The sequence below is a fragment of the Selaginella moellendorffii genome, unplaced genomic scaffold, assembly GCF_000143415.4.
Source record: "Selaginella moellendorffii unplaced genomic scaffold, v1.0 SELMOscaffold_131, whole genome shotgun sequence".
Classification (NCBI taxonomy): domain Eukaryota; kingdom Viridiplantae; phylum Streptophyta; class Lycopodiopsida; order Selaginellales; family Selaginellaceae; genus Selaginella; species Selaginella moellendorffii.
In genome coordinates, this window is record NW_003314392.1 from 211,765 (window position 1) to 237,781 (window position 26,017).

The window sequence follows — 26,017 nt, forward strand, 5'->3', positions numbered from 1 at the left end:
AAAAGCATATCCATATCTTGAGACAAAAAAAAATTATTTCTTTGCAATAGCATTAAAAATGCATGATGACATACAACATTTGCAGGCTAGTTGATAGCATTCGCAAGAGCTATTAATAAACTTTGACAGCTATTTGTTCCAAACCCTGATCTAAGCTCTCATTATCAAAAACTATCCCTATGATTTGTAAGTGAAAATAAAGCCACTTGACTAAGTACCTGCTGGAAGCCCTCACAAGTGTCATTTGGCTGGAAGTTGTGCTTTGCATCCTTTGAACAACAATATTGAGAAAATGGGGATATATATTGCAAAAACAAAAAACAAAAAACAGATGAATTCTTAATTTATTCTTGGGGTACCCAAACATGTTCCCTGCCCACCCGCCCTTATTAAACCGATTTGTTGATGAAGCAGCCTCCAAATCGTTGCACTACAAATAGGTTCTTCCAGTGCTTCATGCAAATCCACATACCGCCTCTGACTGACCACCGTGCCATATACGCACGTCAAAATCGAAGAAGACATGAAGAAGTGACCTCAAGCCGCTCTCAACAGATGGCTGAAGTTCACCTGTTTTCCTCCTCCAATGATAGCAACAAGCAGATTGCAATAACGAAGTGATGTTAAGTACCTGCTCACCAAAAGAAACACGAGCTCCAAATCCGAAATGTCACAGTATCACGTCAAAGCCCAGGCTGTCTGATACAGGTTGAAAGGCAGAAACAGTCCAATTCGCTGCGCCAATCAGAAGATAATGCTGAGCCCGTGAAGACATGTTCTCACTGCAGGTGCCACCCAAACAAACTTGATAGCAGCAGCTGCATCCAACGGCAGAAGCGTACAAAAATGGTCACATATGCAAGAAACAGATCTCCAGAAACCAAACCATGTCGAAATTTTCGAAAACGTTGCTCGACCCAGAAGATATCCAGGAGACCGTGCACAGTACGCAGCTCGGCAGGGTCCGTGACATAACTTCTGCACCAGATGTCGAAATTGACCAAATAAAGGCAATATAGAATGGTCAAGAGTTGCCCTATAGCGAAATACCCAGCCTGATGAAGAAGAATCACGTCGATGCACACTCGGGAAGAAAATGCAGCCACTCGCAACATGAGGTCACCGAATCTAAGCAAAAGTATGAAGAACCTCCCGAAAGCCGTTGGTGTGAGTGAGCAGAGTATACACATGAAGCCTGATGTCTGTAGAGACCTGCCATGTCCTCACAGCAGCATATCCTCAAGAATAAGGTCGCAAAAAGCACATAAACCATGAAAGGCTCCCCTGCTGCAGATGCCGCCTAAAAAAAAATGGTAATTGCACACAAAGGCAATCGATAGATGCTTGCAGAGGGCCTCTACTTTCCTGAGGTCGAAAGTAACGAAATTTTTATCATATCCGTGAGAAAAACGTGAGCCCATCCACTGCGCGCAGATCCGCATAGGCAACGCAATATCTCCTACATCCGATGTCGAAACTGACCGATTTTTGGCGATCTGGAAAGCCCAAAACACGAAAAGCCGAACCAGCAGCTCCGCGATTGATTCCATCGCCAGATCTCTTCAAAGCAGCCATCATCATCGAATAGCTCCTAATTGAGACAAGGAGGCTAGTGAGTCCCCAACTCCCGCCTTGAAACTCAAGAGCAGCCGTCTTCCTCCCAGCTCTTCAACCAAAACGCCGCCCTTGCCCTTGAACAACAATATTGAAGGAGTCTCTCAATACCCCGTGCTTAACCTCACACCTATCAAAACTTTGAGTACTATGTGGTTCTAATGTCTTTTAAACTTGGAAATTCCTTTTGAACCAAGATAATCATTCCATTGCATCATAGCTTTAATTAAATGTCATCTTGAATTTGCCATACACAGGTTTTTAGCTGTATAGTTGAGCACATTGAAGATCTGGCTTATTAATATAATTAGAGATTAGTAAAAAGTTAAATATAAACTATGTGCATATTATACTTCTCTCCTCTCGTCCATTTGAACTATTCGTGTGCAAGCTCCAGGATAACCTCAATGGACTCGTGGGGACCAACTTTTCAAACTGTACATAAGGACCAGCTTTTTCAGACTCTAGCATCTCTCTTCTGGCCACACACACAAGGACGTCCTCTCTCACTCTAGAGTGTAAAGTGACCTGCTTCGTCAAAAGTGCAAAGTTACCAAAAGCTGCAATGTAGGCAAAGAATTGAGCTGGTGCAGTCACTGCTTTGCCTCTGCAGTCCAGAAAAATTCTCAGATTGATTGTGGACAGAACAAACTATGAAGTTTTACTTACTCTTTTTCACACTGAGCTTTGGCTCCAAACACTTGCACATTGCCATGTTCTTAACCCATCCAAACATTCTATGTGCATACGTCTTTTGATCCTCTTTTAGTTTCCTCATGTCTGCAGTAGAATCCAGAGACAAACATCAAGCGATTGAAAATGAAACAGCACAAATGAAACAACACTTTTTTTATGCATATATGTTTTGAGGGATTTCATAGTGGGTTTAGTATTCTTCAGATTTGTAAAAAAGCTAATTGAGTTTTTTCATAAATGGAATTCTTGTCAATTAAAGCATATAATTAGTCCAGGTCATCATTTGTAACTGTAGGGAGGGATGTGAAAAATGTCTTAGTCCGCCAAGAAGACTTATACAACACTACCAGTAAATCAATTTAATTCTTGAAGTGTTATTGCAATTAGTTAAATGGATCTGACTAATACATTATTGACACTAAATAATATAACGAAATTTTGATACACAATTGTATACTCATGTTGATTATGTGTGTGGAGAGTGTATGGAGAACATAAAATTACTCATTAAAGTTCTTTATATATGACTGTTTTGAAGCATATAAAACTTTCAAGAAATGAGACCATATGAGTTTAAAATATTTTGAAAACTGAACACCAATTATAAATATAATTAGATTATTAAATTATTTATTTTTTAATTAAAAACATAGATCTAGAACATTACCATGTATATAATAATATTAACATATCATATATATGATAATATATTTATAGTAATATAATAAAATTTTCAACATATAATATATATAAGGTTAATTTCTTTTGTATTTGCATTTCAAAAAATATATTTTTTTGTATCAATATTATCAGTTTTTAGTAAAGTGTTATTTTTCATCACTCTACTTAATGATTCTCTTGTATTATAAATTACATTGTTCAAACCTAGATTTTAAAGAACATAAAACTAAAAATTATAAAATTAGATCTAACATACTACTACTAGCAGGGATCCCAGCTAGAAGTAGAGAATGTTTTCAATCTGAAAAAAAAATTTAGCAGCCTTTTTGTTTGTGCTTATGTATTGAGTTTAAAAATGTTCTCTACTTCTCTCACTTGACTGGATATTTGATTGATATAGGTTTTTAGACAGTTTAGGACTTAGATCTCCTTTGCTGTTAAAAGATGAAAAACACTGTGTTTACAGAATCGAGCTTTTAGAAATAAAAAGAGAAAATTCATAGCATAACAAGGACCCAACAATGAGGTATAAGTCCTTCTCAGCTTCATATTGAATCTTTAGTGTAGCATAGTTAGCGTGAAGCTGCTACTGAGGCTTACAGCTTTGATTTCAATCTGTGTTTTATTTTTATTTTTTTTGTTATTTCTCAAGACCATTTTTGAGCCACGAAATCACAAACATCATGCAGCTGCAACAGCAGAGACATGTTGGTGATCCTTGTTAAGTTCTTAAGTGTTGTGTCATAACTCTTAGAAATGGAGTTCTACCTCAGCTGGATTCAAAACTAAAGGATGATTGAAATCAGCAAACATGAGGAAGATATGCAAATTGTAAGCTTAGTGTAGATGATGTACTTGCTGACAAATCTCACAGATGGTGTCCTCTTTTTAGTTGCACGAGTGTTGCACATACTTTTGATAAGCATACTACCAAACACAAAAGAGAGAAAAAGAAATGAGGAAGAAGCAGAAACTTGCTTAGAACTCTTAGACAACACGAAGAACAAAGTCCTTACCTTCAACCTGTCGCAACAAGAGCATGGAATTTTGTGATTCCCAGTCTTGCCCTCCTCCTGTCAAATTCTACTTTTGCCTTGCTGGGATTTTAGGGATGGTGGCTTTGTGGAGTGTTCTTTGTGATGGTGGTGATGCTGCTTATTATTGAAAAACTGGTTTTGGATCAGTAGAGACAAGCTGTTTCCATTCTTCTGGAAATGGGATTTGCCCAAACCAGTGCCAAATTTCTCAATGGTGAGAATTGCTCATCACCTACTGAGCATGGCAGAGTTCTCCTTGTTCAATATCTCCAACCAGACTGTTAACAAGTTCCATGGTGCAATGCTCCTAGCCACCATGGAATCAAGGCATGCTGGTTATGTCCTTTGCTCTCCACACACGTCTTATAGATCGACTTGGATGCATAATTTCATGTTTTTATTCTCAAAGTTTTGGTTTTGTTACAACAAATAGTTTGTTCATATTAGGTTTCTGAGTTCATGTTGAAGAATGGAGTGCACAGTGGATGGGCTGAAAAAGGTCAAAGACAACCTAGAGGAGGAAATTGTGCTGAGGATTACAAAATTGGATTCCAAACTTAGTGCTATTGTGGGAAAAATTTGTGTAACTGATGAAAATAAAGTTATGGAAGCATATGCATCCTTTCATATGGCATATGCCCAAATCAACATTTTTACATCCTTTATACTCCTCTATAGCAATGGCTTTGTCAGGTATATGTTTCCAAGCCCCACACTACAGTGAGCATAGTTTTCATTTGTTTAAGAGTTTAGAAATATAACAGTGTTTGTTTGTTTTTTCAGATGAAAAAACGAACATACATAAGTAAATTTATTAATATTGTTACTATATTTATATTAAACCTCATAAGCCAAATCGTTCTAGACATATTGAGAAATTATAAATTGATAAAATCTAAGAAATGTATTTATGTTTATTAATTAATACGTTAATAAACTTACATTCAAATAAAAAAGTATAAAAAAACTTCATCGGTGTGTTACACAAATTATTGATTTCGAAAGATAAATTGAGTTGAGACTTTTATGAATAATAACTTATAAATACTAAATTTAATTATATTTAAACTTAAATTTTTTATATATGGTTTTTATAACATATTATCGAATTATTAAAATATAATAATTATAAAAATATGCATAATGGGAAATTTCACATTAACTTTATTGTTTTTTAGCTTTAACTTCAATACATTTAACTCCAAATTCATCTAAAATAAAATAAATTTTTTGAATAACTGTAAATAATGTAACTTCTTAGCTCCAAGTTTTATATATATATATATATATATATATATATATGTTTGTGTGTTTGTGTGAGTGCATAGAATATGAAAAAGGAATACAGAAAATGTGCATATCAATTAGCCCAAAAACCCTAGCTTATATATAGGAGCAAGTGGTTTAGATTGATAAACATATATGTACATTACCCTATTCCCAAAGGTATCAAAACAACATTAAAAGTGCACTCTCAAAGAAACTAGTGAAGCTACGAGCACGAATGGCCGGTGCTATTCTTAGGCCATCTGCCTCTCAAGTGACTCCACCGCAAAACTTGAAGCCACTTGCTACACTCTATGACTTGTGAGACTTGCCATGGAGCGCTCCACCACCAATATACCTTTAGTGCCAAAATAGCGTCCAATCACAATAATATTCCAACACGTGAGGTGTGAACATCCTCCAACTTAAGGCTGGAGTGTGTTACCTTGCCTCCCACACAAGACAAGTGTGTTAGCTCATCTTTGCTAGAGTTCTAGCCCTGCAATAGGGACTAAAGAAAGGGCATGAACCTCCTCCTAAGGGAACAAAGCTTCAGAATAGGTGTTCGAGAAGAGATATATGGATCCTCTATACGTGTAACACCAAATCAACTTCATTTTCCACTGGTCCCAATTGTGGTAGCAGTCCTTGCCACTAGATCCAAAAATCCTCCCTTCCTGATCATCCTCAAAACAAGATATCATGCATGGTCTTCTAAAGATAATCCAAAAAGTTAGGAACTTTTTCAAATTTTAGCTACTCCAAGTCACCCCTAAAGTGACATCTAACTCCACCAATCCTTGACCGCTACCATTTTTGTCATGTGTTAAGACAAGCAAGATCACATAGAGAATGGTCTGGATTGAAACCAATCTGACGGCTACCAAAATCGCACTATGTTAATATTTGTATATGGCATCGTAGCCGTACACTTAGACCTCACATCATCCCCTCCTCTCAGAATAATGAAAGACCATCAAGGTTCTCTTGTAGATGGGTGGGGATCTGGAGGAACGTCAGGAGGAGGTATCAGCAGATTTGTAGGTGGTATCAACTGTTCCTAATTCTTTTGTACGAAGCGTTTCAACCACTGCACATACACAATTTTTGGAGGATCGGCTTGCTGGACATCATGCCAAACCTCATAAACTTGTGGTCCAATTTGCCACAACACCTAATACAGTCTTTTTCACTGAGTAAATAAACCACATATTGTAAGATGGGGAAAACAGACTAACACCAAGTTATCCACTTTATACTCTGCAGATGGACGATGATGGGAGTTGTAGTGTTGTTGTTGTCCCACATGTACACGGCCTAAGTGTTTAGCAGACTCCGCTTAGATAAGTGGAAGAATACTCGTCAAATACTAATCCCACGATCTAGCATTGGCAACTCATGGCAATCGCGAAGGTAAATTCAGCTCCATTGATAATATTAGATTGTGACCATATAGGAGTTTATATGGTGAAGTACTAACAGAACTCTGCACCCCTGTGATATATGCATACTAAAGAGAGGGCAAATAACCATCCCAATCTGGATGCTGAAAGTTCACATACTTCGTGATCATTCCTTTGAATGTCCAAATGAGCTGTTCTACCAAACTGTTTGACTGTGGATTATAAACACTCGCAAAAGTGTGGCATATCCCCAACCGAGATGTCAAAACATAAAATGCCTAAGCCATAAATATGGGACCATTATCTGAAAGAATCCCCTTTGGACAAAAATATTAAAACACCACTCAATTGAGAAGGAAGTATCCAACAGTAATTGCAAAGGCACTAACAAGAGCACCAACTTCCGCCTAGCAAGTTAAATAGTCAGAAGCAATAATAACATATTCATTGTTAGCAATCAATCGTAGAAAAGGTCCCATAAGATCAAACACCACCGACTCAAACGAACAGAAAATTGCAATTAACTCTAATCATCCTTCCGCAACACGAGGGGGAGTACTACGAGCTTGGCACTAAATGCAACTACGCACATACTGGATAACATCATGTCGCATCTTTGGCTAATAGAAAGACCTGTGAAACTTCTTAGTCACATGACAATGTCCCATATGCCCACCTAGAACAGGAGAATCATGGTAAACCATAGAATAAAGATGGAAGGCACCACCAGCCATAAATGATTATCATAATTCATCCCCACAAAATAAAGAAGAAGAAGGCCATCTTCAAGGTGGTATTGAGAATGTAAATGCTGGAATAGCAAGTCATCAGCAAATGATGCAAGATTCTTAAACTCATATCGAAGCCTTTGAATCTATAGCTCAATCTTTTGAGCCTCGTGAACCTCATCAAGAGAGGGTAAATTTTGCTTTACAACTTATGGACATTGAACGTCAAGTACAACAAGAACACACTAAATTTACAACACTTACCGCAATCATGTCCATGTGCTGCTATGGTGGAGAACAACCTCTAGGCAATCGGTGGGGACGACTTTTAAGCTATGTCAGTGCTAGAGATCTAAAAGAAAAGAGAGGCTTTTGTATGCATGGCGTTCACATCAATGGAATGGACGTGCTCAAAGTTGGTGAGGTGGCCAAGGAAGCCATTGCAAGAGCTTGGAGAGGTGATGGCAGAGTGTGAGACTTATCAGTATATAGAGGTCATTCCAGACAAGCACCACAAGCCTATATAGAGGTCATTCCAGACAAGCACCACAAGCCTGGTAAGTTCCTCTCTTTGTTCTTTGCTCTTTGGAGTTTCTTCTTTGGTTCTTTGGAAGCTAAACTTCATTCTTTCTTTCTGTCCAGGGTATGAGCTCGCCAAGATGCTCCTTGGCGTGTTCTTGCACCATCTTGTCACCCAGTTCCACATGTCGCTCCTCGAACCAAACGCGTTGATCCACTCGCAGCTCCCTCCCCATCAAACTAACAAAACTCTCAAATCGTCAGAGTTTTGGAAACCGTGGAATGGCCAAATCGTTTAATATGAGAAATACCCCTGCACTCACCCTCAGTGTCCGGCGGTTCGTGCAGAGAAAAGCGAGACAATTTCAGGGTCAATCTGTCTAACAGCCACTTGCATGCTGTCAGGGAGCTCCCTGGGAACGTTGGAGCTCTCAATTACTACTGGAGTACTGAATGCTTGACGTTTGTTGCCACCTATTGCAGCGTACCCGTAATCTTTGCTCACCGTGAAGCCTGTCACTCTGATACGTTCGTAGGCACTCACAATCTGTCAAAAAATGATACAAGACATTACAAACAAACATTGAGCTAGGTACCCTTTTGAAATCATTGTCGTCTGTTTTGCCTCCGTTTTTATCTGGATGGTTTTTGGCGGCCAACATCCTGTAGGCAGTGCGTACCTTGCAAAGAAATTTAGAAGTTAGAGAGGTAAAAGCTGAGGCTTGTAATGTGATACCTGGGATGCAGAAGCATTTCTCTGCAGGCCAAGAGTTGCATATGGGCATTCGCTAGCAGATGCTGCCGCCTCCTCTGCTTTCTTTGCATTGAAACAGCTCCCAAGGACGAGCTCGTAAAAGTCGTTTGCTGGTTCATACGCGTATTCCAAACTGGAAAGCAGATAGAGTCACGCAAACTCAAACTCTGGTTGCTTACTCGGATCGAGGAATCTGCCTCAAAGACGCGGATGCTTTAGCTCCACATTCTGCAACTTCCCTTGGCAGCAAAGGAAAGGACATGTCAGAGGCGATGGATTTAATCTACCACGTTTACCGGCAGAGGAAACGGATGGCTTTGGGAAGAGCTTGGGCAGCATCTTCCTCGGATACCAAGGCTAGCTCCGCCACAGGAAGCCAGTCGTCCAGCTTCTTGCTCTGCGCGGAGCCCCTCTGCCTCAAGCAAACCACAAACTCTCGTATCTTGCGATCCGGGGAGAAATCGTCCAAGAGCCGGTCATAGAGCTGCTCCGACCTTCTGAGCAAAACGCTGGCACTTGATGCTGAAGCCACGGTTCTCCAGATTAAAACCAGAGCCAAAGCCAATCAGTAGCCTTACCAGCGGTTTTCGGCGGCGCTCTTGCTCCAAATCCTAGGCCCGGCGCACGAGCCGCCGCACTCTTGGCAGACTTGGCGCCACAGCGGACAATGGCCTTCTTGAGGGATCTTGCATTCTGTCCTTGGCGAGGCCTTGGCCAAAGCCTGGCAACGCCGTGGCACTGCCAGCAAGCCTCCATAGGGTTTATGGATTTATTCCCGCATATCATATGTACAATTGCGCAACGTCAACTGGGCTGCTGCTCTCTAGTATCGACGCTCTCCCCGCAGTAGATTGTCACTATGGAGTCTGCCGCCGCAGCTGCAAGATGGACACTGTATGGATGAAACGAAAGGCAGCTCACCGCCCCAATCTTGACCGCCAAGAAGCTGTTGTAGTACCGAATCCTGCTCACCTCTTGCCCGCTCAGGTTGAACACACGAATGCCGTTGTTCATGGAGCCGGTTGCAATCACCGGTGCATGGCGATGAACACTGAGGGCCGTCAAGTGCCCACGGCTGTGAGCACCAAACCCCCATGCCGCAGCCGATGGAAACCGGAGGTCGAGAAACTTCACGTCTCCAGTCTGCGATGCTGATACAACCTGCACAACCCGACCCTTTTAACACGCGAGAAACAAAAACAGGGATGGGAAAGTCGACGACCGTCTGAGCGCTCGACGCGGACTGGAACTCCAATCCTATCACCCTGTGCGCGTGTGGCCTCATACCAGAGACGAGCCTGCCGGGACAACAGTTGAGAGAAATGCCACGTCCAAAGAAGTATCAAAATCATCTTACGGGCTGTGAGATCGTATGTCGTAGATGCGAACAGCTCCGTCACAACAGCCTACAGCTAGAACCCCCGACGGAGATTGTGATGCAGACTGCAAAACCGAGAGATGATGGAACGCGTAGCTTTCACTCTACAGCAGCAACTCACCATGGCTGAAATGCCACTCTCTCCTGGAGCTTGTATGGTGCATGCCAGCAGCTCTCGGTCGAGATCCCAGACCACAATTGACGACGACTCCCCAGCTGATGCGTACTGCATGCATACACAAACTTAGTATGCAGACCGACCCTCCACAAAGGACACACGTACCAGGTAACCCGTTGCTTGCTGCCAGTCGACGACAGCACTGGCAGCTCGGTTGCCCGGCCTGGGGCCTTGAAGTGCCTGCCACGACGTCGCTAGGCGCTGCTTTCCCTTTATAGCGTAGTCCTTCCAGACCCTTACACTGCCATCGCCTACACCACCATAGATACTCAGGACGAGGCAACAGCATAAAACAAAATGCCAGCTTACTTGAGGCCACCAGCAGCAAACTGTGCTCGAGCTCATTCACGAAACAGAGTTTTGAAACGCCGCGTTCAGGGAAGCTATGGTTGTCGAAAGAGTTCATTTCGCTTCCGTCCTTCTCCTCGTAGTTCCAGACCCTGTTCATGAACCAGACCAGCTCTCGATAAGGGAAACATACTACGTGAAGCTGATCGGCTTACTTGATAGTCTCCTTGTCATCAGCGGCGCAAATAAGGGGGTCAAATGGGTGAAGGACAACTGCTCTCGTACAATTGTCCGATTGTCCATCCCAGATCGGATCACCTAGCTTGGTTACATCTGCAACGAGCCAACACAATTAGCACGGCTAAAAGCGAAAACACGAGAAATGGATAGCCTACGTAAATGCTGGCACTTTGAAATCCCGTCGACTGCTTTCTTCTCGCGCGCTAATCTCAACGCAGGAGCGTCACCGTCTTCGTCCTGAGTTGGCTCAAGCAGTGGCCTTGAGAAGTGGCCGCAGCTCCAGTCGTAGAGGGAGGAGGCAGGCACGTCTTGCTGGGAAGTTTGGTTCGTAGCGGAAAGGATGGAGCCGGCTTCCGCAAATCCTGCCATGGAGTGGACCTTGGGAACTGTAGGAGTCAGGCCGCTGCTTGCTTCCCCCGGAATACGTGATGACAGTCTCGTCGACTCACGTGCAGTTAAGGATGGGGAAAATTCAAGGGACGGCACCCTCCTCATTCCCATTGGGCTGACGCTTAGAAAGCTCGGCCTGGTAGGACTCGCGGAACTTCTTAGAGGCGCGACCAGAGATGCTGCAAGAAAAAAAAATATAAACTTGGATGAGAAAAGGAAAAACTCCCTGGGCCTCACCTAGATTAGTTTCAACCCACGACGTAGAGCGAGTCAGTCCGCCACCCGCGCCAAGATGAATGCTCGGAACAGACGAATTGCGGTGATGCCCCGGCTTGCCTGAGCCTTTCCATGAGTTGAGCAGGGAGCCAACGCCTATAATGTGCAAAACCTTCTGACCCAGCTCCGCTACTTGTGGCGACGTATCCCGAGCCAAAGCATAGGCAGTTGCAATGCAACGCAAGTACAAGCTGTTATTGTCCTCGGCGCGGGGTCTCCTGAGCTTCAAAGTGCCGTTGCCGTTGGAGCCGTTCACTACAAGCCTGGATCCATCCAGCGGCGACGATGCCCCGGACGAGGGGGCGGACGAGGGAGCTGACGACGAATTACTACCATCTTGCTTCTCACCGCCAGCTGCTGACACATCCGGTTGAGCTTTCTGGTCCAGGCTAAGTGACCGAACTACCAGTAGCACTTGAGACGGACAAATCAGGCTGCCTGTAGGACTCTTGCTGGAAGAGAGGTCCGCCAGCGCAGGGTTCGAAGGCGGCTTCAAATATGCAGCCGCCGCGGAATTCAGAAACTTATGATGGTTGGTAGCGAAGTGCGCAAAAGCTGCGAGAGAGAGGGAGCGTGAGAGGCCTGCAGTTAAAGTACGTTATGCCCATACCTATGGCAAGTTCAGCTCTGACCAGAGGACTCCCATCACCCACCGCTCGCAAAAGAACCTTTGCGATGTCCTGCTCGATCACGAGTCTATCGTCTTCGTTATCATCCTCTGCCGCCGCATCATTCTTTGAGGAAGAGAGCAACGTCCCCAGGGCGAATACAGCCGACGCTCGGACCTGACTTGGAACATGTCACACAAGCTAGGCTGGATCACCAAACATAAGCAACAGGACGAAGGTTACCTCGGGTTGCGGTTCACTCAAGAGTTGAGCCAAACTACTAATGGCATTCTCGCGGAAGGCACATGCCTGGGCTGCACTTGTACCATCCCAAAGCTTGCCGAGGCATAAGCACGCCCATTGCAGAAAGAGAGGCTCCGCTTGCGTTTCCAGTTCAGTGCCCGCTTGAACATGGCGTAGAAGGATTGAAACCACGCCCGCTTCGTGGCATGCAAGCTGCCCACGAGGATACCCGTCAACAATGACGGAAAGAACGAAAGCAGCCATAGCTTGCTGTTCTGCCAGATAGTCCGGGCTGTCCAGAAACCTGATGAAGTACAAATGACCTTTGTCCTTTACCAGATCGACCTGGCATGACTGCAGGCGATAGAAGGAAATTAGAACAAACTAGAACAAGAACGAGAGGGAGTGACGCGCGTGTTACCTTGTCCAGGGCAAGGATCTTCGTCCATATAAATACCAATATCTGCCGAAGTTCTGTTGCCGTCGTTTGAAGTAGCTTGAGGACGTAGGGGAAGATACCGACGGATAAAGCCTGAGAGCAGCTGCTGTTAAGACGAACACAAGAACCGCGAACATAAATAACGAACCAGATCGATTGCCCAAGGTCCCATATCCAGAAACCTCCCCAGTAGTACCAGAGCCCGAAACCGATGCGACTGGCTCAGTAAAACCTGAAGCACAATTGGTAACTGCTCCGGGGGCGGCTTCCTCTCTGATCCCGAGCTAAGCCACACCTCGAAAGCAGAAAGCTGCTGCGCAAAGAATGAACTTGGCTGCACAAAACATGGGAGGAAGAACAAAATAAAAAATAATGAGTCGTGCACGCTTACTTTGAATTCCGCATTCGGATCATCGAGCAGAGCCGGAAGCTGAGCCAAACAGAACTCTGCTGCCATATCCCAGGCGTCCCTGCATCAACTTTTATATGTGAACAAGCTGTAAACGCAATAGGAGCGGGGAAAAAAGATACAGACCACATTGGATGCTGATGAGTGAGAGGCAGCCGCGGATAACATTGAGGTGCACAGTTGGCAGACCTCATAATCCGCTCCGCAAGGAGAAAGTTTCGAAATAGACTTGCAACCAAAAGGTCTTGCCGGAACAAGCGCTGGAAAAGTTCTGCACAGGCTCATGTAAGACAGAGAGGAGAGAGGAGAGGTAAACACAGTACATACCCGGTGGAAGCACATTCCAGGCAATGGTGTCGGTGACGGCCGTGAATATCCAATTCAGTTCCCCGAGTGGAGTCTTTCGGTCAATCTGTCGGCCAGGAATCTTGTCAACGAGGTCCAAGCGGAGTGAATCCCGCAGCAACGATCTGGAGCAGAACCTGCAAAGTGCAGATTGAAAAGGCGATAAACAAAGTTGTGCTCACTCTCTCTCACCATCTCAAAGCAACTTTGATAGGCGTCGTCAGACACGCTGTGAACAAGTCCGCCGGAAACACGGGGTTCTGAGGAAGGAGCTCGTTTGCACCACAGGCAGCGAGTAAAATGCAATTTTTCGTTGCTGTGAAGTCTGGACGCTGGAAAAGTTGACAGGTAAGACAAGCAAGCGAATATTTTGTTTCTTTTGTTTCTTTTTTTTCTTTTTGGTCTACCTCGCAGAAGGCCTTGATGATTGCTCCGGCACCAGAACAATCAAAGACGTAAATGGATGGGGAGCCCAGCCACGAATCCAGCTCATACACGGAGAGGGGGATGTACTGCGTGTAGCTCTGCAAATGCATTGTTGGGAAGAAGAAATGAAGAAGCTCGCACCTGGTTGAAAAACCATATCTCCCCGCTTGCTGTTGGTTTCGGCACGCCATGCCCATTGTAATGGAACAAGACCCTTTCCGACTTGGCCGTTTCCCTGCACTGCACGCACAGTTTCTTCACCTCGTCAACCGTGGAGTCGAGCCGAAGGTTGTACAGTGCCTACTGCCAAAAAAACCAGCAAGCTGAGAACCCGAGCCAAGCGCCTGTGGTGCGTTGCGGGCTATAGCTTCCTACCTTGGGTTGCCATCGCTTGTACTGCGACTGCAGCGTCTGCCCAATCACATCAATGGCCTTTGCCGACGGCTCTGGAAAGAAGAAAGAGTATAAGGCCTGACAGAGCTCTTCCGCGCTTCTTACCAATCCAGCACTCCATCCGCGCACAAGGGCTGATCTTGATAACATCCGGCGGATCGATGCCGATGTTGAGGCACAGAACAAGCGCGACGCATCCCGTTTTCATCTGGCGGCGGCGAACAGTGAGCGTGCATTGGAGTGGGCAGCTACAGAAACCTTACCCGATCCTTCATTCTCCATTTGGACACAGCGGCGGTGGCGGCAGGGGGCGCCGCCGCCGCCGCCTCGTGGCGGAGGTCGCAGAGGTAGCAAGCGGGCGGGAGAAGCGCCGCAATGCCCCTGGTTGTCGCGTTCCCGCCCTCGTCCATGCCCACGCAAATGCACCAAGAGCTCCTAGAGACGCGGCGCTGGCGCTCCAATCCCAGTGCCTAGTGTGCCCCCAGCGAAGGCGGTGCTGAGCTTCATCGCGGCCCTAAAATCTGGAAACCTCCTAAAGCCCTAACCTACCATCTCCCCCCGTGTGCACCGAAGAGCCAGCTGGGAGCTGTCCCATGCCCCTCGAGTGCCGACCAGGGCAGCTGCAGCGAATCGAACCCCCTTTCTTGTCTCTCGCCATTTCAGTGTGTGTGTGTGTGTGTTTGTATGTAATATAATATCTCTCTCTCTCCTTTAAGCTTAGGACTAAGTAGAACGAGCACGATGATCATCCGCGCCTCATTTGCTTCTTCCACTTGTCCGCGCAGGCGATGGCGTTTGCGCGCTCTTGGGCGGGCAATTGCTGCACCAGCGCGTCGCGGATGTGTATGGCAGCTGTTTCCCCCGCCCGCGTCGCCAGCTCCAGGAACGCCAGGGCCAGGCCGCCGTCGCCCTCCTGCATGCAGAGCAGCAGTGAGAAACAAGAGCGCCACCCTTCCTCCCTACCGCGAACAGTGTCAAGCCGTGCTCGAACTGCGCCTTGCGGTGCCCCGCCAGCGCCGCACGCCGCATCCAATGCCGCGCGTGGTGATAGTTGCGAGCAAAGCCCTCTCCGGACAGGAAGCACAGGGCCGTGTTGTACATTGCTCTCGAGCTCCCGCCCTCGGCTGCTCGCAAGTACCATCGAGCCTGCCGCAAGCACACGTTGAAAAAACGAAAAGAGAGCCTCACAGACTTACAGCCTTGCCGGGATTGGGCTCGACACCGCGTCCCTGCTGCAAGCACAGGGCCAAGCTGTACTGCGCGCGGACATGGCCAGCGTCCGCGGCCGTCTGGAACCACTTGACGGCCTCACTGGCGTCCACCGGTTCTGCAAGCAGCCCACCAGCGTTTGTTGCTGAAAACAAAAAGCTGGAAACCACGGACGTACGTACCTTGCAGCAACGCCAGGCCGAGGTTGCACTGCCCGGCGACATCACCGAGCTCGGCAGCTTTCCTATACCATTGAATGCCTTCCTCCCTTCTCCCCTATATACCCAGAAACTTGATCAAGCGAGGATCCCCAAAGGAAGAAACAAACGCAAGCAACAAACAAGCCAAGCCAATCTCTACCTGTTCCCAAAGCAACAAGCCAGCATCGATCATGGCAGCTGCACATCCCCGCGCAGCTCCCTTGAGGAACGAATCTAAAGCCATGCCTGTGTCCTGAGGCACACCACCCCGCCCATGCTTGTACATTTTCCCCCACTTGACAAACGTTACTGCCTCGCGGAGAGACGAGAGCGCTTGGTACCACGACTTGCACACCATGCTCGCAGCCCACAGGTTCGGCAGCGAGAAGCCCCCAGAGATCCGCCGCAGGACGTCGAAGGGCAGCTGCGAGAAATCCACATCCTCCTGCCCCTGCTCGCGCGCTTGCTGCTTCACCAAGCTCGCACCTCTCGACGATGGCTGCTGCTGCGCTTGGAACGCAGCCGGCACTAGACTTATACTCCCACTCCCATGCCTGCGAGCGTCCACCCCGCCTTGCTTCCAGAACCTCCTCTCCAGATCGCCGGGCTCCTGCTGTTGCGGCTGCTGCTGCTGCTGCTGCTGCTGCGACCTACTGCTCCTGCCGTGGAAGCCATCCAGGCCGCCAATGTTGCTGAACAGAGTCACGCTCTCGTGGCTCAGGTGCCTGTCCCGCTCCGAGGACGACGCGCTGTGCTGCTGCTCCTGCTGGCGGCGGGGATCCCGATCACGCACCTGCGCAGCTTGGCGGCTGGCTTTGAGCTTGAAAGATCCCATTCTTCCCCTCTCCCGCGGATCTCTCCACCAGCTGCGAGCCTGCTGCTGCTACAGGGGGCAGCCCTAAACGCGGATCGCCATAGCCAAATCGTGTTTTTTTGAAACAGCATCTTCACCACGATCGCAGCCGTCGCTTTGGGTGAATATTCCGCCCTAATCTTCACTCTCGTCCTCCTCCTCCATGAAGAGCAGCGGCAGCGGCAGTGGGAGCGGCGGCAATGCGCGGCGCGCAGCAGCTGCCGCGCCCCTCAGCAACTACGAGTTCGATTTCGGGAATCTAGGTCGCGGATCTGGCAACACCACGCTCAGCGGCCTCAAGCAGCAGGCCCCATCGCAGCCGCAACCACAGCAGCCACAGCAGCAGCAGGCCAAGAAAGCACAGCCACAGCCATGGACTCACAAGCCGGTCTCCAGCTTAACAGGTACGAGCTCCATGGTGGGAGACATCACCGGCAGGAGCTGGGTGCCACTCGAGTCCAGTGCCACTGCGAAGAGCAGGCCGGCGAGCAGTGGAGTCGTGGGTGGAGTTGGCAACTCCAAAGCGGATCTCTTCAGCGATCTGCTCAAGACGCCCATGACCGCGATGAAATCTGGATCTGGATCTACTGCGGCCCCCATGGCTGCGTCGCTCAACAGAGGGGCTCCCATGAAGGATGGTGGCAGATCTGCGGATGCTGGTGGTTTCGTGGGCATGTCCGCTCCACCGCCGCCGCCTTCAGCTGGTGGTGGTTTCGTGGGCATGTCCGCTCCACCACCGCAGGCAGCTGCCATGGACAAGCTCTTTGAACCGGCTTCTTCAGGCAGAGCTCAGGATCCTCTGGATGATCTCTGGCGCAAGATACCACCACCGCAACCACAGGCTCCTCCACAGGCACAAGCTAGCGTGAGCAAGTCCAACGGGATTCATGGCCTCAACGAAGACGACTGGGACACGGGGTTTCAAGCCGCCGATGCTGCTCACCCGGCGCCGGCCACCACCGAGCTCGACGGACTACCACCTCCACCGGCTGGCGTTACGGGCAGCTTGGCCAAAGACAAAGGCGACGAGTTTCAAAAGCAAGGCCAGTTTGCCGATGCGATCAAGTGGCTGACTTGGGCCGTGGTGCTGCTGGACAAGTCCCCAGACAAGCTGACTGGAGTTCTTGCCACTCGAGCGGCGTGTTACAAAGAAGTCGGCGAGTACAAGAAAGCTGTTGGCGACTGTTCCAAGGTAGTAGGCTTTACTTTTCAATTTGGTCCGTCTTCGTCACACCCGGTTTCACTATTCCAGGTGTTGGAGATGGCCGGGCCGACTGCTGAGGTGCTCTTGCAACGGGCTTTCCTGTACGAGAGCATGGAGAAATACAAGCTGTGCGTGCAAGATCTGCGAGAGGCTTTGCAGAGAGACCCCTCCAACAGGATGGCCAGGAACACGCTGGCGAGGCTGGCTAGGATGGCTGACGAGTGACAAATTGTATTCTTGGGTATTGTTTCTTTCCCATTTTTCCATCCCAATCACTTCTTGTGCCGACTGCGAGGGTACAGGAGCTGGTGTAGCAAGAGCTGTGCAGTGTCGATGCATCTGGCCTGCAAGGCAGCACTTAAATAATCATCGGAATGGTATTCGTGTTTGCTCATCTTACTCGTCTAGCAAACGCGAAACGCATGGTTTTCAGTTCGATGCCGCGGCATGCTCTCACGTCCACTCCGAGGCTGTCCACTCCGATCACCACCACCTCCTGTCGTAAAGCTCAGCACGTAAGAAAGGAGAGAGATCGGAAGGAATTGCACCTCAAAATCTACACCGTGCTCCCTATGACACAGGCTCTTGAGGGCGCGTTTCACTTTCTTTCCACCCGAGTTTAAACGCTTGATTATGTCCGGGGCTGCATGAGCCAAGACATCCGCCTCAGAGTATCTGAACTCCTTGACATCCACCGAGGCCTGCAAAAGCATAGTGAATACTAGTGGCTGATAAAGCTTGCAGAATGCTTACGTGAGCTCCAATATCAGATGCAAGTTGAATGCTTTGAATCTGAAACTTGTACAGCGATGTTTCAGACTCGCTGCTGTCTGACCACTCTTCTTCTTCGCTCTCGGATGATGAAGCTGCATATCAGGATGAAGCATATTGAAATCTATAATCCCCATTCTCCAGTTACACGTACCCTCTTGTGTTTCTTCTTCGTCTCCGCTGCTCTCGTCATCATCTTCCCAAAGGAACCGCTCCTCCCACATTTTACGAGCAGAAGCTGCTTCCTCCTCGGTCACACTGCTCACCACCCCTGTCATGGCCAGCCGCATCGACGGCTTGAAGATCCCGGAAACGGGGTCCAGAGATGTAACCTGCAACAAGAATGCTCTGTTGACGTGAGCATAACAAAGCAGCAGAACGAAGTTTACCTTGGCAAGCTTAGATGCAAACACCATAGGATGGACACCGAGGGGCATGTCGCAGGTGTCCGAAACATCCTCAGATTCCGAAATGTCACCGTCTTGGCTACTAATCTCGTCTTGGCTGCTATCGTCCTCAACAAAAGCCTCCACATCCTGCAAGCAAAGGTCAGTTTTCAAGCTCACAAACCTGGCCTCACCACCTGCAGTGTAGCAGGATCGTCTGCCAGATGGTTCTCATAAGTAGGCAGCAACTCGGTCGTCAGCAGCTCGTTGAGCTCGCCAAAGCCGATTATAAACTGTACGCAAGCCTAAGAGACATGAAGAACTGGAGAACTTGGGATGTTTACCGAGCACTGGGGATTCACGGCCAAGTTGTGCAAAACATCATTGTCATCCGCTAGTTCAAAGTAGATATCTGCATAACACACACAACTCGATCGCACTGAGCCGGAAACCTTGTTTCTGTGCATACCTCCGTGCTCGTCCACAACGAACATAACTTCGGTGCCGTACACGGCATTGCTTTGAGACAAGGCGGGAGCTAAAAGAATCGCGTTGCTGTTAACCTGCAAAAGGCGAGAAAGTTCCACCGACGTCAACAGGAGGAAAGAGGAACCCAAACCTCGGCAATTGTGCGTGCAATCTCCCCGTCGTTGAGCTTGCTCGTGCGCACTCTCTCCAGCTGCTCTTTCTCCCCACTCGAGAGTTCTTCCAGAGGGTGAAACCCATTCCCGCTCTTCCACACATCAGGCCGCGAGTCCGAATTGTTGGCTGCCGCAGCCGCATTGCAGCACCAAACTGTTGCCCTGTGCTGACCCCGGCTGCCGTTGCTGTTGCTGCTGCTGCTGCTCACACCAAAGTCAAGATTTTACTAGTCTGGATTAGTCTTCGCTTTGGAGAACCTGTAGCAGTAGCACTTCTTCACTGCTGCAATTCGGCTTCCACAGCAGACAGCGGCACCACCTGGAACAACAACAACACGGGCGCTTGAAACCGGATGGAGGAACCAACCCAAGCTTACCAATGCAGACGAGGGCAGCAGCAGTGGCCGCCATAGCGCTCCAGCTCACTCATCCATTGCCCTGCCCTCTCTTTTTAACAAGGATTTGAGTAATTCGATGTTGTTAACCAGCCGCCGCAAGGATTCCCACGAACAAGACATCTTCTCCTCCGTCTAGCTCCTGCTCGTGTGGAACGAACTCTGGGACTTTGGACACCGGGAGGCCCCGGCATGCGCTCAGCAAGCTGGTCCGAGAATCGGGGCCGGGAATGAAAGGCATGGCGTCCATCAACTCGTGAGCGTCTTCCAAGTTGCCGGCTCGGCCCAGGAGATCCACAACGCATGCATAGTGATCCAACCCCGGCTGGATCCCATAGTCGCCAACCATGGACACAAAATGGCTCCACCCGAGCTCCACGCTCCCGGCATGGTTGCAAGCCGACAGAATGCTGATGAAACTGATGGAATCTGGCGTGAACCCGTTGAGCTCCATTCTCCAGAACGCGAGCCGAGCCAGGCTGCTGAATCCGTTCTGCGCGAGAGCCGCCACCATCGCAGTCCACGAAACAAGGTTCTTGCTGCTCATACCGTCGAAGGCAGCCACCGCCTCCCCGAGCGCTGCACACCTGCTGTACATGCTCACCAGTGCGGTCGCCACCTTTCCACCATCTTGCAGCGCCGGGTCGTCAGCAGCCACAATCTCGGCGTGGAGAATCCTCCCCTGTGCTAGATCCGAAGCCATGCCGCATGCCTCAAGCGCAGAGATGTAGCTCACTGCGTCCGGCTTGCACCCATCCAGGTCCATGAGTCCGACGACGCTCGCGGCACTCTGGCACTTGCCACTGAGCAGGCGGGCCGATGCCAGCGCGCTCCACGACGCCGAGTCCTTCTCGGGCATGCGCTCAAAGAGCTGCTCGGCTCTCTGCGTAACACCTCCACAGGCATATGCATGCAGCATCGCATTCCACGACGCCTGTGACGTGAATGGCATCCTTCGGAAGCACTCCTCGACGAGCTCAAGCACAGCAGCATCCTCAGTCACGGTGAATGCTGGCAGCATCGTGTTCCAGGACACGACGTCGCGCTTGGCTGTGTCCGGCATCGCATCGAACAGCAGCTTGGCCTCTGCCACCCGTCCCGCACGAACGTAGCCCGCAACCATGGAGTTCCAAGATACGGTGTTCCTGTGGAGCATCGCGTCAAACACCCGCCTCGCCTCTTCTACTTGTCCCTTCAGACCATAGGCACCGATGACGGAGTTTGTGGCGGCAAGGCTGAAGCAAACCAGCTGCTGGAGCAACCGTGCAGCACTGCCGGTCTCCCCGGCCAACCCATACGCGTGCACCATTGAGTTCCAGCTCACAATGTCGTGCTGCGGCATCCGCTCAAACGCCGCCACTGCGCCCTCCAACGCCAGCGCTCTCACCATGATGTTCCACGTCACCACGTCCCGGGCGGGAATGCCGTGGTGGAACATCTCGGTCGCCTCTCGCACGCGGCGGCCGCTGGTGAGAGCCGCCATCACCATGTTCCATGCCGCCACGTCCCACCATGGCATCCTCCGCAGCGCATCCAACGCGTCGTCGGGACTTGAGCGTCGGGAGCAGGCACAGATGAGCGCATACCACGAGTACTTGTCCCGCTGCGGCATCCTCCCAAACATGGTTGCCGGTGACTCGCACCCGACGCCTTGGATCACCGAGTTCCAAGCCGCCAAGCTCCACTGCGGCATCCGGTGGAAGGCCACTGCCGCTACGTCCGGCTGCGAGGCACGGCAAAACGCTTGCAGCAGCAAATTCCACGTCACGCTGCTCCTCCCGGGCATCTGGTTGAAGGCGACCAAAGCATCAGAAAGGTGCCCTTCACGGGCACACGCGGTGATTACTTCGTTCCAGCAGATCACGTCCCAGCACGGAAACCTCCAGAACACCGCTTGCATCTCCTCCAGCCTACCGTCGCGGGCACAGGAGTGCAGCATGCTCGTCCAGGAGATTAGCTCCCGGACAGGGAGCTTGTCGAACAGCTCCCCCACCTCGTCCCTGCTAGCTGTATGGGCGAATGCCGAGAGCATCGAGCTCCAAGAGAAACCATCCGTGGCAGGCATCTTGCCGAAAACCTCGCGAGCCTCAGATGTTGCACCGTGTCGGGAGTAAGCTCCCAGAATCGAGTTCCAAGATACCACGTCCCGATCGAACATTGCATCAAAGAGGCTCTTGGCATTTTCCAGATGCCCGTTTCTGGCAAACCCCGAAATAATACGATTACACGAGAGCGTGCTGGAGGGCATTAAGTAAGCATCGTAATTTTCTTAGGCCTGCCTGTAGAGGATCTCATCAACCTTTACATGCAACAAAATCAACTAGAGCTTTGTGTGCTATGATAAGTACTCGTTTTGCTGCTATCCTGACGAAGCTTTCTTGAGCCGCGTAATCAGATCACTCTGCGTGGAAGCAGCAAGCCCGTCACGTACGTATAAGAAACCCAAGTCGTAGGATCGCTTACCTTCCTTCCCTTGACTGGCAGTCCTTTCTCTTTCAAAGCGGTCCTGAGCATCTCCACAGTGTAGCCTTCGTAGGAAGCGCTGCCGGATGCTGTATCCACTGAATTGCACACCATCGAATCAGCTCAAGTAACAAGGAATGTATAGAGAAGAAAGACATGGATTCGAGAGATACGTACCCTTCTTCTTCTTGCTCGACTTGCTACTCTCGGGCTTGTCAGCAGCAGCCCTGCACAAGACAAGAACTTGCCCGTCACAGGAGCGTCATTTCAATCGCAGCACAACCTTTTCTTCTTGGGGGCGTCGGCTTGCTTGGCCTTGTCCTGCGCCTCCTGCTCCTTGGGCTTCTTGAGCATCAAAGAGCGGATGAGAATGTTGGTCGAGTCCGTCTTGACAACCTGGACGCCTGGAAGAGGAGACAACGGAGTCAGCGAGGCGAGAACCCGAAACTGGACAACCTGGTCGAGGATCACTATCGCAGACATAGACACGAAGGCCACCCTGATCATACAAGAAACAAAGAACCCTCTTGGAAACAACAAGTTGCGAGAACAAAGCGCTACCAGGCTTGACGATGGCACGACGGAGGTGAAGTTGCCCCTGGACGGGAGGCCCAGCAGCGATGGATTCCCTTGCGGAGAGGCTTCGGCGCTACATTCTCCCTCCATAGCTTTCCCTCTCCTCGCCTAACCCTAGAATATAAGCCAGAGAGCTTTCATTCTGGAGCTGCCGCCGCCCCGCCGAGATGGTCAAGGGCAAGGACAAGCGCGTGAATGAATTCCAAGCCCACAGGCGCAAGCGCAAGAGCAAGGCTGCGATCGCAGGGGGTGGGGTGAAGAAAAAGAAGGTTTGCAAGAACAAGGACAAGCAGGAGGAGGAGGAGGTTGCGGTGCTTCCAAAGTGGCATAAGAGACGTAATTCTCTTCTTCCTTGCTTGTCTTTCCTTGTGCTAAGTTTCTCGGCTCTTGCTTGCAGCGGAGAGCTCGCGAGTCCCTGATTTGCAATTGCCAACCAGCTCCAAGGCGCGTTGCCATCGTTCCGAAGCCGCGAAGAAAAATGCCCATCCAAAGTTTTACAAAATGTCGAGCCCCGTGACCATCGACAGTGGCCATTCTGTTATCAAGGGCATGGACATGCACTCCGAAGGTTTCATCTCCACCTGGTAAGATCCTTATCTGTTTGTCAAACATGGCTTTGAGAATGCTCTCTCTCTCTCTCTCTCTCTCTCTCTCTCTCAGGGCACAAGACGGAGGCATCAGGATCTGGAGGCTCAGAGGAACAAAGTACGTAAGAGAACTATCATCCATTCCATTCAGAGTTCTGAAAAATACCTCCTTTTTTTGGCCTTCCAGTGGTGCCATGACAAGCATTTGCAGCGCTCACTTACATGAGTGTCCTCAGGATATGGAGTGGCACCCGGATGGCAACAGACTGTTTGCAGCGTTCAAGAGCACCGGTCGGGCTCAAGTTGGATACTATGATCTATCCGACGACGTAAGTGCTCTCGTTTGGCGTGCTGCTAATGCTTAACTTTCGCCTCGCCTAACAGAGATTCCGGCTCTTGCCAGGGGAGCCCCATTGTACGGGATTGCTTCGCAGCATCAAGTTCATGCCATGGCAGGTTTCTGGTGCTCCGTGTTTCGCAACGGGTGGCGACGACCACTCGGTTGTTCTTTGGAAGGAGTCGCAGGAGCACTGGACCAGTCAGAAGCTTTACAACAGCCACAGCTCGTTTGTATACGGGGTAGCGGGTGCCGCGCACAAGTCCTTGATCGCTTCAGCCAGCGTGGACAAGCACCTCCGCATGGTGGATGTGGTCAGTGGCACCGACTACTTCTGTGGCAAGTTCGACAGCTCGTTGCTCAGTGTGGAGTTCAACCCCGTTGATCCCAACCTCCTGCTGCTCACGGGATGGTGAGCTGCTTTTCTTTCTTTCTTTCTGCTCACTCCTGACAACAGACTTTTGCAGTGTCGAGAAGAAGCAGCTAATGCTCATGGACTTGCGCTACCTTGATCCAGAATCGCTGGTCCATAGCTTTGGCTGGGAAATAGGCGAAAACCATCCCCGGGTAACCAGGCAGTTCCAGCAGTGCTGGTCTCCAGATGGATGGTACGTCTCGACGGGGAGCTGCGAGGACGGTTATGACATCTTCGACATCCGGTACAACAACTACTTGTCGACTCACTCGGTTCACGGTACCAAGTCAGGCGTGGTGAAGACCCAGTGGCACCCGGTAGTGAACGATTTGCTCATTTCGGCTATAAGGGGGGGAAGGATCTGGCTGCAGCAGATCATTTAAACCCCCCAACTTGTTACGAGTATAAGATTACAGACAGGGAAGCAACACTTTGTCCAGGTAAGAGATTCCTTTTGTGTGTTTCAGGTGGACTAACTGTTGACTAGCCTGCAGTTGGCTCGGATTTGGCCTTTGCTTCCAGTCAACGGCGAGAGGTTGCCCATCTTTACCATTGCATCGGCAAAGTCCTTGAAGAAGGCGGCTTTGCTGCTGCTGTAGGCGTTGACGGCATCCTGCGTGTCTCCAGGTGTGGAATACAGGACTTGGTCGGAGCGGAAGAGGCCTTTGTTCACCTGTAGGAGTTTGAAGTAGATGTTGTCGAATCCTGCGGGAGTGGTGGGATCGAATGCGGAGATAGAGCGGTCGTGGGTTGCTGAGGGGCACTGCTGCTTCAGTTCAGTCACGTAGTGCTGCTGGAGAATGGGATCGGAGCTGCCAGAACCGCTGAAGTTGTAGAGACGGTCACGGAAGAACACACACTGAGCATGGCCGATAGTGTGGCCACCGGACAAGGCAACCATGTCTCTGGCACTCAGCCCTTTGGCCTTGAATCTGGCAACCAGCCGCGTTGCATTGTCAAAGAAGGAAGGCAAGTCCTGGTTTGCAGTGTCCATGCTGGCGCTTGTGCTGTCTCTCCGACCGTAGACAACGGTCCATGTTGGTCCTCCCGACTGCAAGAACCAAACAACAAGGAATGAAGTTGAGAAGGTTGGCTATACTTCGGCTTACAAGAACGACAGCCTCTCGAGCGGCAAGGGAGACAATATCGGCGCAGGACACGACGCCCTTGCACTGCTGCTCCACCTTGCTCTTGATGTCGTCGATGACTTCGAATCCCCGCACCGATCTCCTGTTTGGCAGTGCGTTCTTCTCGCTGGTGATACTGCTCGTGTCGTCCAGCAGCAAGGATGCGTCGCAGCCATTGACGAAGCAATCGTGGAAGTGGAGGCGGAGGAGGGAGGCCGCCATGCGAGGCTCCTTGGCTACCGCGCTGCTCACGACACTAGTTGCCAGCGAAGGCAAGCCCGGGCAGCTCTTGTCGTAGAAGTTTGCACTCAGCTGCTGGGCCGTTACCAAGCTCAACGCAGAGAGGAGAAGATGAAGGTGGAAGAATGCGGCCATGGCTGCTGCAATTGTGCGCTCCACCAAGACGGGTGAGATGTAAATTTATAATTCGGTTCGTGGGTTGAAGTTTCAACCACTCACTCCTTGTTGACAGCAACCATCACTAAGTCTGAGTGGATTTTTATAGAAAGAAGACAGCTTTCCTGATCTTTGGCCTTAGCCTA

General features: G+C 49.6%; 8 protein-coding genes across 12 annotated transcripts; 2 read left to right on the forward strand and 6 right to left on the reverse strand.

Moving 5' to 3' along the window:
* Positions 1–8,210: 8,210 nt before the first annotated feature.
* On the reverse strand, positions 8,211–9,504 carry LOC112343076. The gene is made up of 6 exons (XM_024665971.1): positions 9,277–9,504; positions 8,995–9,220; positions 8,878–8,937; positions 8,681–8,831; positions 8,541–8,624; positions 8,211–8,491 (listed from the first exon to the last, which is right to left on the reverse strand). The coding sequence occupies exons 1-6, from the start codon at positions 9,482–9,484 to the stop codon at positions 8,270–8,272; spliced, it is 951 nt and encodes a 316-aa protein (XP_024521739.1). The 5' UTR covers positions 9,485–9,504; the 3' UTR covers positions 8,211–8,269.
* Positions 9,438–14,834, reverse strand: LOC9661097 (regulatory-associated protein of TOR 1). 2 transcript variants are annotated; one of them, XM_024665962.1, is made up of 22 exons: positions 14,575–14,832; positions 14,417–14,519; positions 14,294–14,364; positions 14,060–14,218; positions 13,900–14,016; positions 13,685–13,824; positions 13,475–13,629; positions 13,274–13,418; positions 13,130–13,208; positions 12,887–13,072; positions 12,721–12,831; positions 12,300–12,653; positions 12,059–12,233; positions 11,410–12,003; positions 10,938–11,351; positions 10,758–10,875; positions 10,564–10,694; positions 10,360–10,505; positions 10,198–10,302; positions 10,056–10,141; positions 9,921–9,996; positions 9,438–9,859 (listed from the first exon to the last, which is right to left on the reverse strand). In XM_024665962.1, exons 1-22 carry the CDS (start codon positions 14,719–14,721, stop codon positions 9,503–9,505), a joined length of 3,969 nt encoding a protein of 1,322 aa, XP_024521730.1. In that variant the 5' UTR covers positions 14,722–14,832; the 3' UTR covers positions 9,438–9,502. The 2 variants fall into 2 exon arrangements, with proteins under 2 accessions (XP_024521730.1, XP_024521729.1); XM_024665961.1 differs by having other exon boundaries at positions 13,685–14,016; positions 14,575–14,834.
* A 140-nt stretch (positions 14,835–14,974) lies between these two features.
* Positions 14,975–16,610, reverse strand: LOC9661075 (F-box protein At1g70590). Its single transcript, XM_002992229.2, has 5 exons — positions 15,881–16,610; positions 15,703–15,796; positions 15,508–15,638; positions 15,275–15,457; positions 14,975–15,224 (listed from the first exon to the last, which is right to left on the reverse strand). Exons 1-5 carry the CDS (start codon positions 16,553–16,555, stop codon positions 15,057–15,059), a joined length of 1,251 nt encoding a protein of 416 aa, XP_002992275.2. The 5' UTR covers positions 16,556–16,610; the 3' UTR covers positions 14,975–15,056.
* Positions 16,611–16,683: 73 nt separating this feature from the next.
* Positions 16,684–18,171, forward strand: LOC9661076. The gene is made up of 2 exons (XM_002992213.2): positions 16,684–17,765; positions 17,826–18,171. Exons 1-2 carry the CDS (start codon positions 16,737–16,739, stop codon positions 18,000–18,002), a joined length of 1,206 nt encoding a protein of 401 aa, XP_002992259.1. The 5' UTR covers positions 16,684–16,736; the 3' UTR covers positions 18,003–18,171.
* On the reverse strand, positions 17,986–20,047 carry LOC112343075 (uncharacterized protein At3g49140-like). Of its 4 annotated transcripts, none has more exons than XM_024665969.1 (12): positions 19,953–20,047; positions 19,834–19,894; positions 19,554–19,773; positions 19,404–19,497; positions 19,279–19,346; positions 19,129–19,227; positions 18,938–19,084; positions 18,703–18,880; positions 18,531–18,643; positions 18,326–18,478; positions 18,178–18,273; positions 17,986–18,121 (listed from the first exon to the last, which is right to left on the reverse strand). In XM_024665969.1, exons 1-12 carry the CDS (start codon positions 19,984–19,986, stop codon positions 18,050–18,052), a joined length of 1,335 nt encoding a protein of 444 aa, XP_024521737.1. In that variant the 5' UTR covers positions 19,987–20,047; the 3' UTR covers positions 17,986–18,049. The 4 variants fall into 4 exon arrangements, with proteins under 4 accessions (XP_024521737.1, XP_024521736.1, XP_024521735.1 ...); XM_024665968.1 differs by having other exon boundaries at positions 19,554–19,776; XM_024665967.1 differs by having other exon boundaries at positions 19,132–19,227; positions 19,554–19,779.
* Positions 19,982–23,091, reverse strand: LOC9661077 (pentatricopeptide repeat-containing protein At4g02750). Its single transcript, XM_002992231.2, has 6 exons — positions 22,995–23,091; positions 22,890–22,932; positions 22,717–22,837; positions 22,611–22,660; positions 22,434–22,531; positions 19,982–22,371 (listed from the first exon to the last, which is right to left on the reverse strand). The coding sequence occupies exon 6, from the start codon at positions 22,216–22,218 to the stop codon at positions 20,056–20,058; it is 2,163 nt and encodes a 720-aa protein (XP_002992277.2). The 5' UTR covers positions 22,219–22,371; positions 22,434–22,531; positions 22,611–22,660; positions 22,717–22,837; positions 22,890–22,932; positions 22,995–23,091; the 3' UTR covers positions 19,982–20,055.
* LOC9661078 lies at positions 23,073–25,020 on the forward strand. The gene is made up of 7 exons (XM_024665970.1): positions 23,073–23,345; positions 23,407–23,593; positions 23,670–23,714; positions 23,784–23,925; positions 23,981–24,345; positions 24,401–24,788; positions 24,843–25,020. Exons 1-6 carry the CDS (start codon positions 23,177–23,179, stop codon positions 24,729–24,731), a joined length of 1,239 nt encoding a protein of 412 aa, XP_024521738.1. The 5' UTR covers positions 23,073–23,176; the 3' UTR covers positions 24,732–24,788; positions 24,843–25,020.
* On the reverse strand, positions 24,795–25,993 carry LOC9651778 (cationic peroxidase 1). Its single transcript, XM_002992232.2, has 2 exons — positions 25,458–25,993; positions 24,795–25,399 (listed from the first exon to the last, which is right to left on the reverse strand). The coding sequence occupies exons 1-2, from the start codon at positions 25,848–25,850 to the stop codon at positions 24,821–24,823; spliced, it is 972 nt and encodes a 323-aa protein (XP_002992278.1). The 5' UTR covers positions 25,851–25,993; the 3' UTR covers positions 24,795–24,820.
* Between the last annotated feature and the right edge of the window lie 24 nt (positions 25,994–26,017).